This window comes from Artibeus jamaicensis, unplaced genomic scaffold, assembly GCF_021234435.1.
Source record: "Artibeus jamaicensis isolate MK-2021 breed Jamaican fruit bat unplaced genomic scaffold, CSHL_Jam_final contig_468, whole genome shotgun sequence".
Lineage (NCBI taxonomy): Eukaryota > Metazoa > Chordata > Mammalia > Chiroptera > Phyllostomidae > Artibeus > Artibeus jamaicensis.
In genome coordinates, this window is record NW_026521846.1 from 2202884 (window position 1) to 2217861 (window position 14978).

Here is a 14978-nt window from a genome sequence, read left to right on the forward strand (position 1 = left end):
TGTCCCTTTCCAAGAGTTCATTCTATTTTTGTTCCTTTTACTGTTCAATCCCTCAACCCTGAGAGCCATCAGTGTGATACCTGTACTTTTAAAATAAATCAGAATACTTGACCTATTATTTATAGTGAGAAATACTCTAGCTCACTGAGCAGCATATTTTTCTTCTGAGGACAGATCTCCACCAGAGGCCCTGATTTAACCAGTAGTTGCTGAGATGTGGAATGAGGGCCAAGAGGTTAACTGTCTTTGTTTCTCTTTAGTTATCTTATGTCCAAAAAAAACTAGCTTTTCTCCAGCTTGCTTTCAGAATCTGTCATGAAACATATTTTTTGTGTGGATTGGGGATTTTATTTGTGTGTTTGGGAATTAGTTGTTCAGAAAGTCATAAATACGATTTTTCCCTGCTATAGCTAGTTAAAAAATAATTATCTTAGCCCTAGCTGGTGTGGCTCCGGGATTGTGTGCTGGCCTGCAAATCAAAGGATTGCTAGTTCAATACCCAGTCTAGGGCACATGCCTGGGTTGTGGGCCAGGGACCCAGTAGGGGACGTGTGAGAGGCAACCAACCACACATCGATGTTTTTTTCCCTCTTTTTCTCACTTCCTTCCCCTCTCTAAAATAAATAAATAAAATCTATAAGAAAATAACTATCTTGCATGCTTAAAAATATCAGAAATCTCATTAAGGGAGGCCCCTGACCTTTTGTACCATAAGGATAAGTTTCTTAAGCTGGTGTTTTCTAGACACAAGCTGCACCTATTTCAAAGATTTTTCTTGTTTACTTTTTTAACTGTGTAAGGTCAACAGATGGCTCAGGTATTTTAGTGGTAGGTGGGTTTCTATAGGTGTGGCATAGAAAGGATATTGTATTTAAAATATATATAACTTGCTTTTTATTTGACTTTTGTTTGTTTGTATAGTCACAAGAAGACCCAGAGAGCATCACTCCTCTTTGAAGATGATGCTGATTGTGGAAACTCTCTGTTTGGCTCTCCTCCCACATCTGTTCTTCACACGACAATGGTATTCTTAACCTCTTAGGCTCAGGAAGTATCCTTGAGGTGATGTTATATAAATAGTGATACCTTTCTGAATCAGTTCCTACAACCTGACCTTGGAGGTTGAGTCTAGAAAGTGATCTTTCTGGTTAGTGGTATGTTACAGGTGAAGTACACATGCAGAGCCTGGAGAAAAGGATTCCTCCATGTTATGCAGCGCCGTTTCAGCATCAGGTTCAGGTCTCAGAGTCTTGGGGGAGTACTGCTGCATTTCTCCTGGAGAAACCGCCAGCTTTAGTGCCAGTTGCATGGAGTTCTGCTACCATTCAACCAGGGCAATTCAAGCATCTCTTTTAGGAGCATGCTTTAAGAACTGAGAATCTGGTCCTGGTTTATGTTAGTAGCCAATCACTAAAAAGGAAGAAAATTCTGACATGCTACATGTTTGAATCTTGAAGACATTATACTGAGTGAAGTAAGTTGGTCAACAAAATACAAGTCTTGTATAATTTCACTTACATGAGGTATCTGGAATAGTCAGATTTATAGAAACAGGAAGTAGAGTGGTAGTTGCCAGGGACTAGTGACTGGGGGAGATGGGGAGTTGTTTAATGGGTAGAGTTTCATTTTTGCAAGATGAAAAAATTCTGAAGGTTGGTTGTATAACAATGTGAATATTTTAAATATTATTGAATGATATACTTGGAAATGTTTAAAATGATAAATTTTATGTTGAATTTTTTTATCACAGTTAAAAAAAATTTTTTTTGTATATGATAAGAAAAAAGTGGCCAATCAGTGGCTCATGGTCTAAATATCTTTCCAGTGATTACATCTAAGTGGCATCACTATCACAATCACCCAAGCTAAAAAATTTAGCCAATCTTGATGTTGATTATGTCAAAAAGGAGTATTAAAGAGTGAAAGGAAGATGGCATTATGATGATAATTTTTCAGGGAAACTACGCGTACTGGAATCCTATCTTTGGCTGGTCATTCATTCTTCCCCAATACATTCCCTAGGTGGGTGTATGTGAGTATGCATATAGAACAGAGTGAGGCCAAGCAATATTTTATTGCCCCTGGCCATTGCTACAAGTTCCAAAGAGAAATTTAGAACTTCTTAAGCTATACTCCGTGAAGAACACCTTTACTTGAACTGAGTTAGCTTAACAGATCAACAATCAAACCAACTCACAGCCTGTCATGATGGCCTTCAGCCCCAAGCTCAGACCACTCCAGTTTGGCTTATGTTAGAGGCAGACAGACCTGAAAGACTGGGAAGAATTACTGAGTTTCCTGGCATTCCTCCCATGTGGGAGCAGCCACAGAATCCAAAATGGTAGCTCCTCCACTGGGCTGGATGAAGAAAATCCTCTCCTCCCACTAAAATGACAGGTGACCAAATCCCTAATGCCTGCACATTCCCAGGTACATTGCTCTTCCTAGGGGTACAGTGAAGAAGGGCTATGGCAGTAAAGGAGCCTGGGAGTTTCTGTTTTCTACAGGTTGATACTTGGCTTTTCCTGCATACCTCTTAAATATTTTTTGTTTAAAGTTTATTTTAAATCGCAGAGTAATACATGCATGCTTTCTTTAAAAAAGTTTTAAAAATGCATAGAGATTGCAAAGTCCCATTCCATACTCCTCCCTGGATGTCATCATTGGTAACTGTGTTGCCAGTTTTTTAGGTCTGTTTCTAGACATTTACATTTTTTAAAGTTTTAAATTATAATGTCTGTATATTTTTATGTATCCTTTTTTGTCCTGCAATATTTTTGTAATTTCGTTCTTTGCCGTTTCTGTATAGTATTGCACAGTGTAACTGTAACAGGATGTGTGTGACTGTTTCTCCTTTGGTGGTGTAATCACCGCCTTCTGCAAGGTTGTTAGGAATGTTTTTTCCCATTCCTACTGACTTGTCATCTTTAACTTTGACTAGTCAGGTAATTTCTTAACTACCCTCTCTGTCAGTGCTCCTTCCCTTCATCTGCTTTCCTTGCTGTTTCCCTAGTTCTCTTCTTAAAGATAACTAATCCTGTCATGTTCTTGTTACAGTACCTCAGCTGAGCCTACCATGCCATCTTTAATTTTATTCAAACTGGACTCCTCTTTTCCAGGCTCACGTATCATGTACTCTAAGTGACTTATCCTGTCCCAGAATACTCCAGAAGAGGTTGTTGTCTCTTTTGTCTGGAAATAGTGTTCATATTTTCAGATATAGTACAAATGTTAAATTGTCCTATGAAAACTCCCCAGACCAGGAACATGCCAGTTAATGACTGAGGAACTCTTTCCTAACCATATGCCTATTAAGTGGGGTTGCACAGTTTGTACTTGAATTGTTCAGCATTGGGGAAGCATTCTGTCTTTCTGGGCTCTGGGCTTGCTGCTGTTGCTTCTGAGGTGCTCAAAATCCTTTTCATGAATCACCTGTCTTTGCAGCTCTCTAAATAGGACATCTAGTCGCTGCATGGTTAAAACAGTAGGGAGATCTGAGTGGTTTTTCTTTGTAAATTATAAGTACTAACTTCTACTCTGGATAAATAAGCAATAATCTTAATGAATTTTGAAGGTTCTAGAAATGAAAAACTGCCAAACCTGTGTTTAATGATTATTAAACAAGACAAAGGTCAGAGATTCACATTGTAAGTAGCTGACAACCTGCACACATAATTTTTTCTGTTTGTGAAATATAATCACCTTTACACAAAGTATGTAAAAGATATTTTCTGTTTAGAAGTCTTTAATATGACTTACTTGTAATCCTCTCAAGATTATTAAGTTTATGATAACAATGAAGTATCAGCTTATCTTTGGGAAGGTTTAAAACCAGTAGTTTGTGTAGCATTTTCATTGATTTAAGGCCAGCAGTGATTTGAAGGGAGATTATGTTTTACCGTAATTCTTTTTTTTTTAGCCTCATCAATTTGCATCAAAGTTACATGTAATTTTCAGTGAACACACATTGTACAAATTTTTTCCTTTATTTCAGTTTTGTTTTACCTATAATTGAGTTTCATTTTCAACTCTTTTATGGGTTTCTAGTTTTTTATTTCAAGTTCAAGTGATTATAAACTTTAAGGATATCTTTCTAACAATAACTAAGAATTTCCTTACCCTATCTATTATTCTTACTTCACTCATAGTTTTTCTATCATAGTAATGTTCTTCTTTAGTTTCCAAATCTGTCTTTTTAACTTGACTTCATGGCATCTAGTCTAGTAGTATGAGTTGTTGTTTTTTTTTTCAAGAATTTTTGGTATTACTTGCCCCAAGAATGTTGATAAATGTAGTTAAGTACATAATTTCAGTTTCCTAACCTGAAATTTCTGCCTCCCAGTAAGGGACAGATGAGAGATGGGGCAAAGTGCTCGCAGTCTTGTGTTGAAGCCCTTACTTGATGTAAAATACCATAACTGATGTGGAAATATACTGTATGATTTATTAAGTAAATGGACAAACAGATGTGTGATAGCTATTAATATAAATTAAGAAGAAAGTAAGGGCTAGGTAGAGATATAAGTAGTTTTCTTATAAATAAAGGAAATAATACTGAAGAGAACAGGAAAACCTTGAAAGATGAGGCTTTGTTTCTATGAAAGTTTACAGTAGGTTTAAGGAATAGTGAGGAAAGAAGTTGAGGAAGGAAGGATGCTGTCTGTGTGGCATGTCTAAGTATGTAGAGGTGGGGACTTTGGTGCCTCTGCAATGGAGCTACATGCTTCTTCATGCTTAGCATGTCTCATTAGCATGTTAAATCTCCACCCAGGGGGTGTTTTTTAGGATATAAATGAGGCAGGATTACTGAAAGGACGGTCTTTCTTGGTAGTGCTTGTATGTGAGCCAAGATAACAAAAGTTAAGCCTACCAAAGTAAATCTTTCAGACAGCAGTGTCCTTTCATCTAGCCATTAAATGGCTGTAGGGAAAAGAGAAAGCAGTGAGGCACTTAATGTTTTACTGGCTTCCTGCCAGGCTGGACCCAGGGAGTAGCCTGCTCATCTTGTTGTTTTTCCCATCACAACACTTAGCCAACTCCCTAAAGAGACCTGTGGCTTCAGCTTGTTCTATACATTGCAATGATAGCACACCTGTTTTGTTTTTGAGTGTTAATCTAAAATAAAAGGCCAATGCAAGGGACTGTGAGCATTTATTTGAGTTCCAAAAGGAGAACTGTTCAGGAAGCACTGATTCAGGCAGAAACCCAAATAGCATCCTGATGTTCTGATTAGGAGGCAAGACAAGGGGTGTTTATGAGAAAGGGAAAGAGAACAATTATATGAATAGAAGAAGAGAGTTTCTATGGGTGTTAATAAGGTATAGGTATAGATAAGCTAAGACAGTATGCTAATTTTAAAGAATGTTTTTAACTTTCAATTTTAGTTGTAGTCTCTGTTTCCTTGTTATCTTTGCAAACAGTTGGGATACAGTGATGCTTTAGGTCCAGTCCAAAGGTTATTTTGCCCAGTTTTACCACTCCAAAGGTTTGAAGAATAAGACATGCAAGGTGTTCCCCTGGGGTAGCAGCTCTACTCCATTTTCAAGTGGTTCTGTTGTTATTTTTCTTGAGGGTGTCATTTATTCTTCTTTTGGTAGAAAAAAGAGACTGTCCTTGAGGTACCACCTTTGCTGTTCAGTAATGAAGAGGAGGAGGTAAAATTTGGAGTGAAACCTGTGGACAAGAAGCTTGAGAGTACCAAAGGATTGTCAGAATTTGGGAGCACTCATGTGGTTGAGGAGTCAGAAAAGGTGGGCTTTTTCTTCTTGTATATTCTGTTTTTGTCTTGTGTTCTTGTAAAACACACACATGCATACACATACATGTGCCCTTACATTTTTCTACTACAGAAAATAATGGCTCATTGCTTGCAAGTTTTGAAAACCCTAGAAAATATAAAGAAGAAAATCTCTGATCCCACTATTCAGAGAACCTTCAGTATTGTGCTTGCCTCTCAGTCTCTTTTCCAGGCTTGTGGCACAGTGAAGTGCTTCTCCCATTGTACATTATTATCATTTTGTGCTGATGTCCATTTTGCACTTCTTTCTCCAGGGTATTCTTCCACATCTTTCATTTTGGTTTTTCTCTGCATGTGTGCTCTTTCTGCTGACTTGTTCTCTTCTCTGTAGCAATTCTGTTAACTCTGATTCTCTTCCAGGCCCCCCACCTGTACTTGAATTTAAATGACTGTCCTAAGAAGATTTTAGATTACTCTTCTTTTACATTTAGTTGATGTTGGTGTGATTTTAAGTGAAATTTGTCTTCCAAAACATTAGCTTTCTTTTTCTGGATGATCTGTCCTTTCCTGTAGGAGAGGCTTATAAATAAGGCTGGTAGCCGCATTTGGAAATCACAGTTGCCATTAGTCTCTGTATACCTTTTGTTTTCTCACTTTACTTGTACTCTGTGTGTTCATCTGCTTAGGCTTAATCTCTTCTAGGGCCTATGTGTAGAATGTTGCATATACTGTTCCTCTTGAGGTTCCTTGGGGCTGCAGTGATACATATTTTTTTTGTGCCTGAGTCATTGTGTAACATTCTCTTCCTGTGATTTCAGTTTGGAACACCTTTTCTGTGTTCCTGTTGTCCCTGAATTACTACAGTTACAGCACATTCCACACTTGCACTCTATAACTGCTTGTTGTACTGCTGTCTCCCTTGCCTCAGTATAAACTACTTGAGTATTGGGGCCAGGTTTGTTTTGTTCACAGTTATAACCATTATATTACTTTGCACATGATAGTCATTTTTAAAATTACACATTTCTTTGAAGAAGCATATTTTTTCATAGTTTAACCAGTCTGAAATGAAGATGCACTTTATAGTCAGTGACATGTTTAATTGGATTTGTTTTTTCTTTCTTGCTGATTGATACAGTAGTAATGGTTCTTATAATCGATGGTAACTTACCTGAAATATGGTACTTGTTGAATGACTGGAATAAATGCTTCATTTTAGGATTATTTTAGAGATTCTTATTGCACACAGCGTAAGCCTTCTACAATGTGAATGTTTGGTTTTGTCAGTAAAGTTTCTCCTTGAGACTTTTGTATTAGCTAACATTAGGAAATAATATGATCTTCTCCCAATGATTTGAATTTGTGTTATTTCTATGACTTAGAAGTTTTTTATAGCTCTTGAACAACCTGTGTGCCTCAGAGTTAGTTATAACTGACATCTATCCCTTGATAGGGAGGAGGGACCCACAGCTTTAAACTGATTGGAAAAATTGTCTTTGGCTATTAATTATCTTTATAAGACTCTCTATTGGAGCAGCTGATCAAGAATTGGCCTCAGTGTTTAATTATCTGGGAGTAGAAGTGATGAGCTGTAGTGTCCCAAAACATGCAAATGGAACAATTGCTAGATTAATGAGAAGTGTGGAAGGCTTTTTAATAGAATTTGCATTTTTTGGTGTTACTTATTTTTTTCCTGGTTATTTCCATTTTCAGGAAGGGCCTTTGACTGTATCTGCTCAGAAAGTAGGCAAGCATTCCGATGTATTTTCTTCATTACCTGGATTGGACAAAGCCAAAAGTAGAACCAAAACTGCTCTTAGTTTATTTGATGAAGAAGAGGAGAAAACAGAAGATCACTGCAGCATTCAGCCTCTAAAGAAAGAAGTAGGGAAGGTGAACAAAAGGATAATAAAATCTTATTTCATGCTATTAGTTCTGTCATGTGACTTGCTAAGAATTGAGGGTTCTAGTTTCTCTACTTCCTCACCAACATTTTTGCTGTATTTTTTTCCAGTCTGTTATGGTATATGATTATGTACTGTGATATTTTTAGTTATGAAAATTTTAACCTTAATTTCTAGTTTTCATGTATAATCAGTAATAATAATTATTAATTTTTAATGTGACCCATTTTGTCAAGAGTGAGTTGTTTTAATTTTTGGATGTGATACTAAATAAATAGGAGGAATTTTAGAATGTCAAGTCTGGCCACTAAAATATCAAGTTAATGTAAATAGTAACTTTCAAATGTCAGGTATCCTAGCAAACAAAAATAACTTGTTTAGAATCTGAAGGCTGTGGGATAGTAGATGGACATAGGGGAAGGTTGACTGCTTACACCTGTGCCAAGTCTTTGGCCTAAGATGCTGACAGGTTAAGAATATGTACATGACCATTCTGTATAGTTTTTGGTATTAAGTCAGCGTCTGTGTCTTCCCTTGGAAAATGCAATGGAGAGAACTTATTTAATTTTTGTGTTTTCACCCCTAAAATGTCTCTCATTATGGATCTAATGATTGTTTTTTAAGTAAACAGTTCAGGTACTGTACAAGGGTCAGAAGAAGATCTTTCCAGATTATGTATGATATCTGTATTTACATATTCTCAACTGTTTTTGGTAGATGTATGTATTCTGTTATATGAATGTGTTAATTCCTTTCTGATTGGCATTTACACTGTGTCCAGCTGTACCTTTAGCTACTGTAACCAGAGCCACAAGGGGGTATCTTTGTTGTTCCATTGTTGTAGTCGTGTGTGGTTTCATTGAGATAAATCTTTAGAAATCTGAACACACATGAACTTCCTTCGTTTTTTCCAGAGTCCTGTTCCTGATGCCTGCCTCAAGAGCACAGGTGTCTTTCAGGATGAAGAACTCCTTTTTAGTCACAAGCTTCAGAAGGACAATGACCCAGATGTTGATCTTTTCTCCAGTACCAAAAATACCAGGGTCAGTTCCAAATGGTTCTCCACATCATGGCTTTGTTATTTTATTAGATACTATCTAAACAATTCACCTAGTTCTCTTTGTAAGTTGTTTTGGTTTGGGCTATTGAATTTGAGTATTGTCTGTTCTAGTTGTTAGAGCCAAGTGTTGGGAGCCTTTTTGGGGATGATGAAGATGATGACCTTTTCAATTCTGCCAAATCCCAGCCTCTGGTATCAGCCTTTTGTTCTTAATACTGGGGGGTGTGGAAACACTTTTGGGAAAAGAAATTAATGTCTAGTTACATGAATAAAAAATACAGAATTGCAGGCCTAGTTACATGAATTTCAGATAACGTGCTGATGAAAGTGTTTGTGTTGTCCCCCTTTCATGTTCCCTAGCTAATATCAAAACATTAGCTAACCAAGGCTCTTTCAGTACAAATTTGTCTGACTTTTAAGTTATTGTAAGGTGAGTGCATATAATAGTTACTAAATATTCGTGCTTTTCAGGTGCAGTGTTTTGAGTTTGAGTGTTAGCCTGTATGTGTTATTTTTCCCTGTTCCAGTAGATATTGTAAGTACTCTGTTTTCTTTTTATCACAGAGAGGACTTTTAAGAAAGTCACAGTCTTTAGAATTTTATTTTTGAAATGCCACTTTGAATTAGTTCAGCCCTCACTTGAAAAATGACTTTTAAAACTCAGAACTGAGATTCTTTTATTGCATTATGACTTTTCTTTAAAATGTCTATGATACTTGACAGACTTCTGGTATTCTTTTTCATTTGAAGGTAGCAGAAAAGAAGAGGGTAGTGAAACAAGACCACTCTGTTTACTCTTTCAAGAACCAGAAACAGCCTGAACCCACTCAAGGTATCAAAGGAAAAAACATATGGAAACCGGAAACCCCTCAGGTTAGAACTGATCTCAAAGGACTTTGAGCTCTTGTTTTCATCCCAGTACAGATTAACTTCATTACACTGACCCGTTATTTAGAATTCTCTGAACTGGGGAAGTAGCATTTAGCACTACTTCTCTTTCTTTATCATAGTTTTAAATCCCTGCTCATCTCTCTTCTCATTCCACCTTCCAGTCTCATGAATCTATACTTAGTATTATTTTTGTAATACCTCCAAATTCTGGTCTAAGATAGAGGTAAAGTGGGTTGAAGAATCTTTTTTATTAGAAGCTTCATTTCTCCCTTGGGCTACCTTGGAGTAGAATTACATTTAAATAAAATATATATATCACATACAATTTCTTCCTTCCCTTTTCATGTTACCTCTTCTGAGATCATTGCTGTTAGTTCTCTGTCCTCATCAGTCTTGTCTGTGGAGGGCCTACTAAGAGTAGGTGAGGACTGAAGAGGGAATTTCCTTCTGGTTTGCAGTTGTCCCAAGGTGTCTCACTGAGGCCTCAACATCCTGAGCTATGAAACAAGTCACTAGGACGAGCATATCTCCAGCGACTTGTTTCAAGTCTCAGCTGCTTTTGCTCGTAGAACCAGTGCATTTATTAGGCTGTACATGAATTTCTGTGTGCTTCATAGTATTCGCTGTGTGGATAATTAGCATGGTAATTTTGCCAGTTGATCAGTTTTGAAGCTCTGGTACACCATAATTCTCATGAATCTTATTCATGATCTCTGTCGCCCTTTACTTCATGTACAGACTGACAGCCTTCCATTTAACACAGTGGGTGAGGAGGTATAAGAAAAATAATTTTAGTGAAATGTTTTGAGGCCCCAGGAGCGATTTGAATGCATTTCCCATTAGAGAATCACAGAAAGCGATAGTTTAGCTCCACCACAGATATTTACAGTCATAAGTATAACCCAGGGGACACTATTCTTTCTATTTAATGGATTTTTAATTGAATGTAATTTCACACAGGACTCAACAGGTCCCGTTCCATTTAAAACCAAAGAGCCAGCCCCTCGGATTTGGAAAATACAAGTAATTATAACATATCTGGACTCTTCATTGCCTGCCTTGTGGCATCTGTACACTTTTCTGGATTTTTACTTATGTTACTTGCTGCCAGGTGTTTTCTCATTTCTTCCCTACCCTCCAGTGTTGCTTCTTGTGTGCTGCATTTGTAACATCTGTTCTTTGGCCCAGGTGGTGGGCACAGGTGTATAAACCTCTGTTTTAATTTTAAGACATGCTGAGGAGACTTACCTGTATTTTTCCTTTCACATTATTCATTATGTACACCAAGTCTCTCATGATATGTCACAGTAATAGTAATACACTGCTGCGTTTAAGAAAATACACACAGTAAGTTTTATTTTTCTTCTTTAGGCAAATTTAGCGATTAACCCTGCAGCCTTGCTGCCTGCAGCAGCTCCTCAGATCTCTGGGAAGAATCCTGTTCTGTCAGAATTGGGTTTCCCTTCATCTGAACCTGGGAGAATCCGGAGTCTGGAAAGTATACGCACTCTTCCTGGGAGTGGGGAAGCCGGCGTGAGTTTTGATCTTCCAGCCCAGGCTGACACTTTACACAGTGCAAACAAGGTGATGAAGCCCCCTTTACTTGCTTGCTTTTTTTTTAGCCAGAACAACTTATATTTTTCTTTCTAGTTCATTAGTTATGTACAATAGGCCAACTTTCCATTTGAAAGAGGCACCTCATCCTTCCTTTATTCTCTGTGCCCTTCTTCCACCTCCCTAATTCTATGTCCACTTTTCTATGGCCCAAATTTGTTACATTTACATTCTGCTCAGTAGCCACAGTGAAATAGTCATCTTCTTTCTCTAGAAAGTCTTAGCTGATCTCTTAGTAAGCAACAGTGCCGTGCCTAGGATAACCCTGGCAGTACATTCATTTCAGGTATTTCCAAACCTATTTTCCTTGTGAAAAAGAAAACATCCTTCCTTTTGTTATGTTTTTTAGCTTTTATTTTAGTTTATTTTATTATTGGCTACTTCTTAAAATTATTTGTTAAATTTCCTTGAAATAGTCACAGTCATATATATTTTGCCTAGAGTAGCTTGTACCTTCTCAAAATTACTTGATATTTTAGAAAATACCATAAATCTCAACAAGTGACATACTTTGAGGTTATATTAAGAGTTCTGATTTCTAAGCAAGAGTTTTTATGTGAAATATTTATCATTTGAATTTTCTGTTTGTTGATTTGAAGAAAAGATTGCCTTGGATTACCTTTCTTTTTTTATTGTGATATTTCCCTTTTCCTGGAGTGTGATTTTAGGCTAGTCCCTAGTAAAAGTTATTACCAGAATTTCTATTTTTTCTTATTTTGAAATACATCCACGTTTGAATTGAGGCCAAAGTAGGGAGCAGGGAGGTTTAGGGGACACAGAACCACCAACATTTCTACTGTAGGTTCCAGAGACAGATGAAGCTTTTGTATGAAACTGAATAGAAATTGTCCTCAGAAGACTAAAAAATGGAGAACACTAAAGGATTAAAATGATTTAGTTTTGGAGTACTAAGAGCTATTAAACTTCTTTGGAAATCTTAAAAAATAACCTCTTCTTTGTGTTAGATAGTATCTTGATTGAGATAGATCTGATAATCTTGAAGTATTTTGAGTAGCCGGTTATTTGCTATGTTAGCTTCAGACAGTTTTTTTTTTTTTTAAATTAATAGATCAATGTGTGGTCTTTTTGTTATTGCAGAGCCGGGTCAAAGTAAGAGGGAAGCGTAGGCCACAGACTCGTGCAGCTCGGCGGTTGGCTGCCCAGGAGTCCAGTGAGGCTGAGGACGTGAGTGTTCCCAGAGGATCCATTGCGCAATTGGCAGATGGCACCATTTCACCAGATGGGTGTCAGCCACAGCCCAGGGCAGCTGGTGGAAAAGAGAGCTCTGAGGAAGCCCTGTCTGCTACCACTTTGACTTGGACAGGTGGTCTGGTTCATGGAGTGGACAGAAACTCTTCGGGGAAATCTCTGGGTCAGCCTCTTGGGGATGACCTTTTTCATTCTGAAAATATCTTTTCCAAAGACACTGACTCTCAGCCCATGGGGAAAAGAAAAGCCAAGGCAAAGGCTACAGAGAACCCAGCCAACCCACCAGGGGGAAGTAAAGAAAAGAGCCCTGCGTTTCCTGCTCTAGGTGAGGCAGGTAGTGATGATGATCTCTTTCAGTCTGTTAAACCAAAACCAGCAAAGAAAACAAATCCCTTCTCTTTCCTGGAAGGTGAGGATTATCTCTTTCCAGATCAGAAAGGCAAGAGGAATGAATCAAAATTCAGTGATCAGCAAGCTGTCATCTCAGAAGCACAAGGTATTTTTGAGGTAATAGGATTTAACAGTATGTTTTTGTGCCTGGTTCTTTATGAAGGAAAATACCACTTGGTGCATTAGAGCCATAAATTGCATGAGGCTGGTTTGTTGCTGCCCAGTATCTACTTGCTTAGTAATTATAATTAGGTTCCTTAATGAGAAATAGTTATTTTGTTTCATGTAGATGGTAATTGCTGGCTGGACATAACCATTAATACAGATCTTGATTTTTAGAGTTTATCAGAATGTTGCTTCAGTCAGCTTCCTTGATATGACACTGCATGACAAATATAAAGCAGTATTGGTACAGCTTAAATGTTTAACCTGTGGTTCTTAGGCAAACAGGCCCTAGCTGATGATTGAGCACAAGCTACATGGCCTTCCATGGCACACTCTAGGCAGGTGTTTATAGAGTATCTGGGTACTGGAGACACAAGGTGAACTAGGACCAGTACTCTGCTGCTTAGCACTCTCAGGGAGGGAAATTGGATACAGATAGGGCAACAAATAAATAAGATGTTTTCAGAAAATGTTAATGTCTTAAGACAATGTAGGACAGTGGTTCAGAGTGATGGACAGGTGTAGGAGGCTCTTTTTCAGGTAGGATGGGTAGAGCAGGCCTCTGTATAGAGTTTGCATTTGAGCTGGGACTAGAAGAATGAGAAGGACCAGGTCAAGCAGAAATCTAGCAGAAGGGGTAGGTCATGTGCCTGTTCCAGAACACTGGCAGTTTGCATTTCTGTATATTGTTGAAATACTAAAAAGTAGTTTCTGATTTAATATTGTTTTGCTTGTTTTTTGCCTTAACAAGGACGATATATTTGCTACAGAAGCAATTAAACCCTCACAAAAAACAAGAGAGAAGGGAAGAACATTTGAACCCAACTTATTTGATGATAACATTGATATCTTTGCTGACCTAACTGTAAAACCAAAAGAAAAATCCAAGAAGAAAGTGGAAGCTAAGTCTATATTTGATGATGATATGGGTAAGTTTGGTTTTCTACACATGACATAGAGAATATTATCATTCAGTGACTTGGCTCTTTGTCTTGGCCCTTTCCTGGAAAATGTTCCCCTGTGGGTTTCCTTTGGCTTGCTATGTAATCCTGAGTTAAACTGAAGGTGGATAAAGTAAATAGACTAGTTATTTTGATGACGTAGCTTTTTGGTATTATGGACATCGGGTATTTGAAGGAGCCCAGAATTTGACTTTTTAACCTTACTATTACATAATTTAACTTTTACCTTACTATTCCTCTTGCCAATTACCCATGACAAATCTGAACACTTTGGTGTTATGGAAGGAGGCTCAGAAGTACATCATATGCTGAAGTTGATAGAGGTTGCTGCCTCAGGTGTGATGCAGTTGTTGAGTCAGAGTTCTTGCTAGAGAGTGAGCATCAGTGTTCAGAGAATGGAGGGCAGTTCAGGAGGAGAACAAGACCAAATAGGAAAGCAGGTTATAACTCAGATTTTACATCTCACCAAAGATCTGTGTTTGTAAATGTGTTCATTTTCACTCCATGGTGTAACATCTACTTTGTAGATAGACATTCCAAATGCCTTATAACCCTAAATGTAGGGCTTCTAAAACGTCTTGTGTGTTAGAAGATAAGATTGGGCTAAAGCCAGATAAACATTTCCTGCCCCATCCCCTCTCTCTCCAGGTCTAAACTTTGGGGTTACCTTGTAGAAAGCTGGGATTGCAGTGCTACACTGGGTCGGTCTATTCCCCAAGCTAGCTGTGAGCTCTGTCACTCTGCTTTCCACCACATGGGGCATAGAAGAGACTTTCATTTTTTAATATAAATAATGTGATACAAACCTAATGTAACAGACTAATATTATCCAGAAAATGTAAAAAGTGAAAAACCCTGGAGATAACCATTAACGAGAGTTAGGTTGTATTTTTTCAGATACTGTGATATTGTTACAGGTTTTTATACTTATTTTTTCCAAAATAAGAATATACTTTACTGCTATTCCTTTTAGTCACTTAAATGTCATTTTATGTCAGTAGAGATCTGTTTCCCTCCTTTTACTGGTTGTTAGTATTGCTTTGTAT

At 37.6% G+C, this 14978-nt stretch overlaps 1 protein-coding gene across 11 annotated transcripts in view; it reads left to right on the top strand.

Annotated features, from left to right (window-relative positions):
- The window catches only part of LOC119047664 (WASH complex subunit 2A), a 79799-nt gene that overhangs the window by 63889 nt on the left and 932 nt on the right, over positions 1-14978 (top strand). For 6 of the 11 annotated variants that reach the window (XM_053667373.1, XM_053667378.1, XM_053667377.1 and 3 more), the window contains 10 exons: positions 922-1024; positions 5598-5750; positions 7451-7630; positions 8556-8684; positions 8813-8893; positions 9452-9574; positions 10553-10615; positions 10964-11176; positions 12305-12922; positions 13722-13899. In XM_053667373.1, coding sequence (XP_053523348.1) covers positions 922-1024; positions 5598-5750; positions 7451-7630; positions 8556-8684; positions 8813-8893; positions 9452-9574; positions 10553-10615; positions 10964-11176; positions 12305-12922; positions 13722-13899 — 1841 coding nt within the window. The remainder of the gene's footprint in view (positions 1-921; positions 1025-5597; positions 5751-7450; positions 7631-8555; positions 8685-8812; positions 8894-9451; positions 9575-10552; positions 10616-10963; positions 11177-12304; positions 12923-13721; positions 13900-14978) is intronic. The other 5 variants (XM_053667374.1, XM_053667380.1, XM_053667376.1 and 2 more) reach the window with 4 other exon arrangements.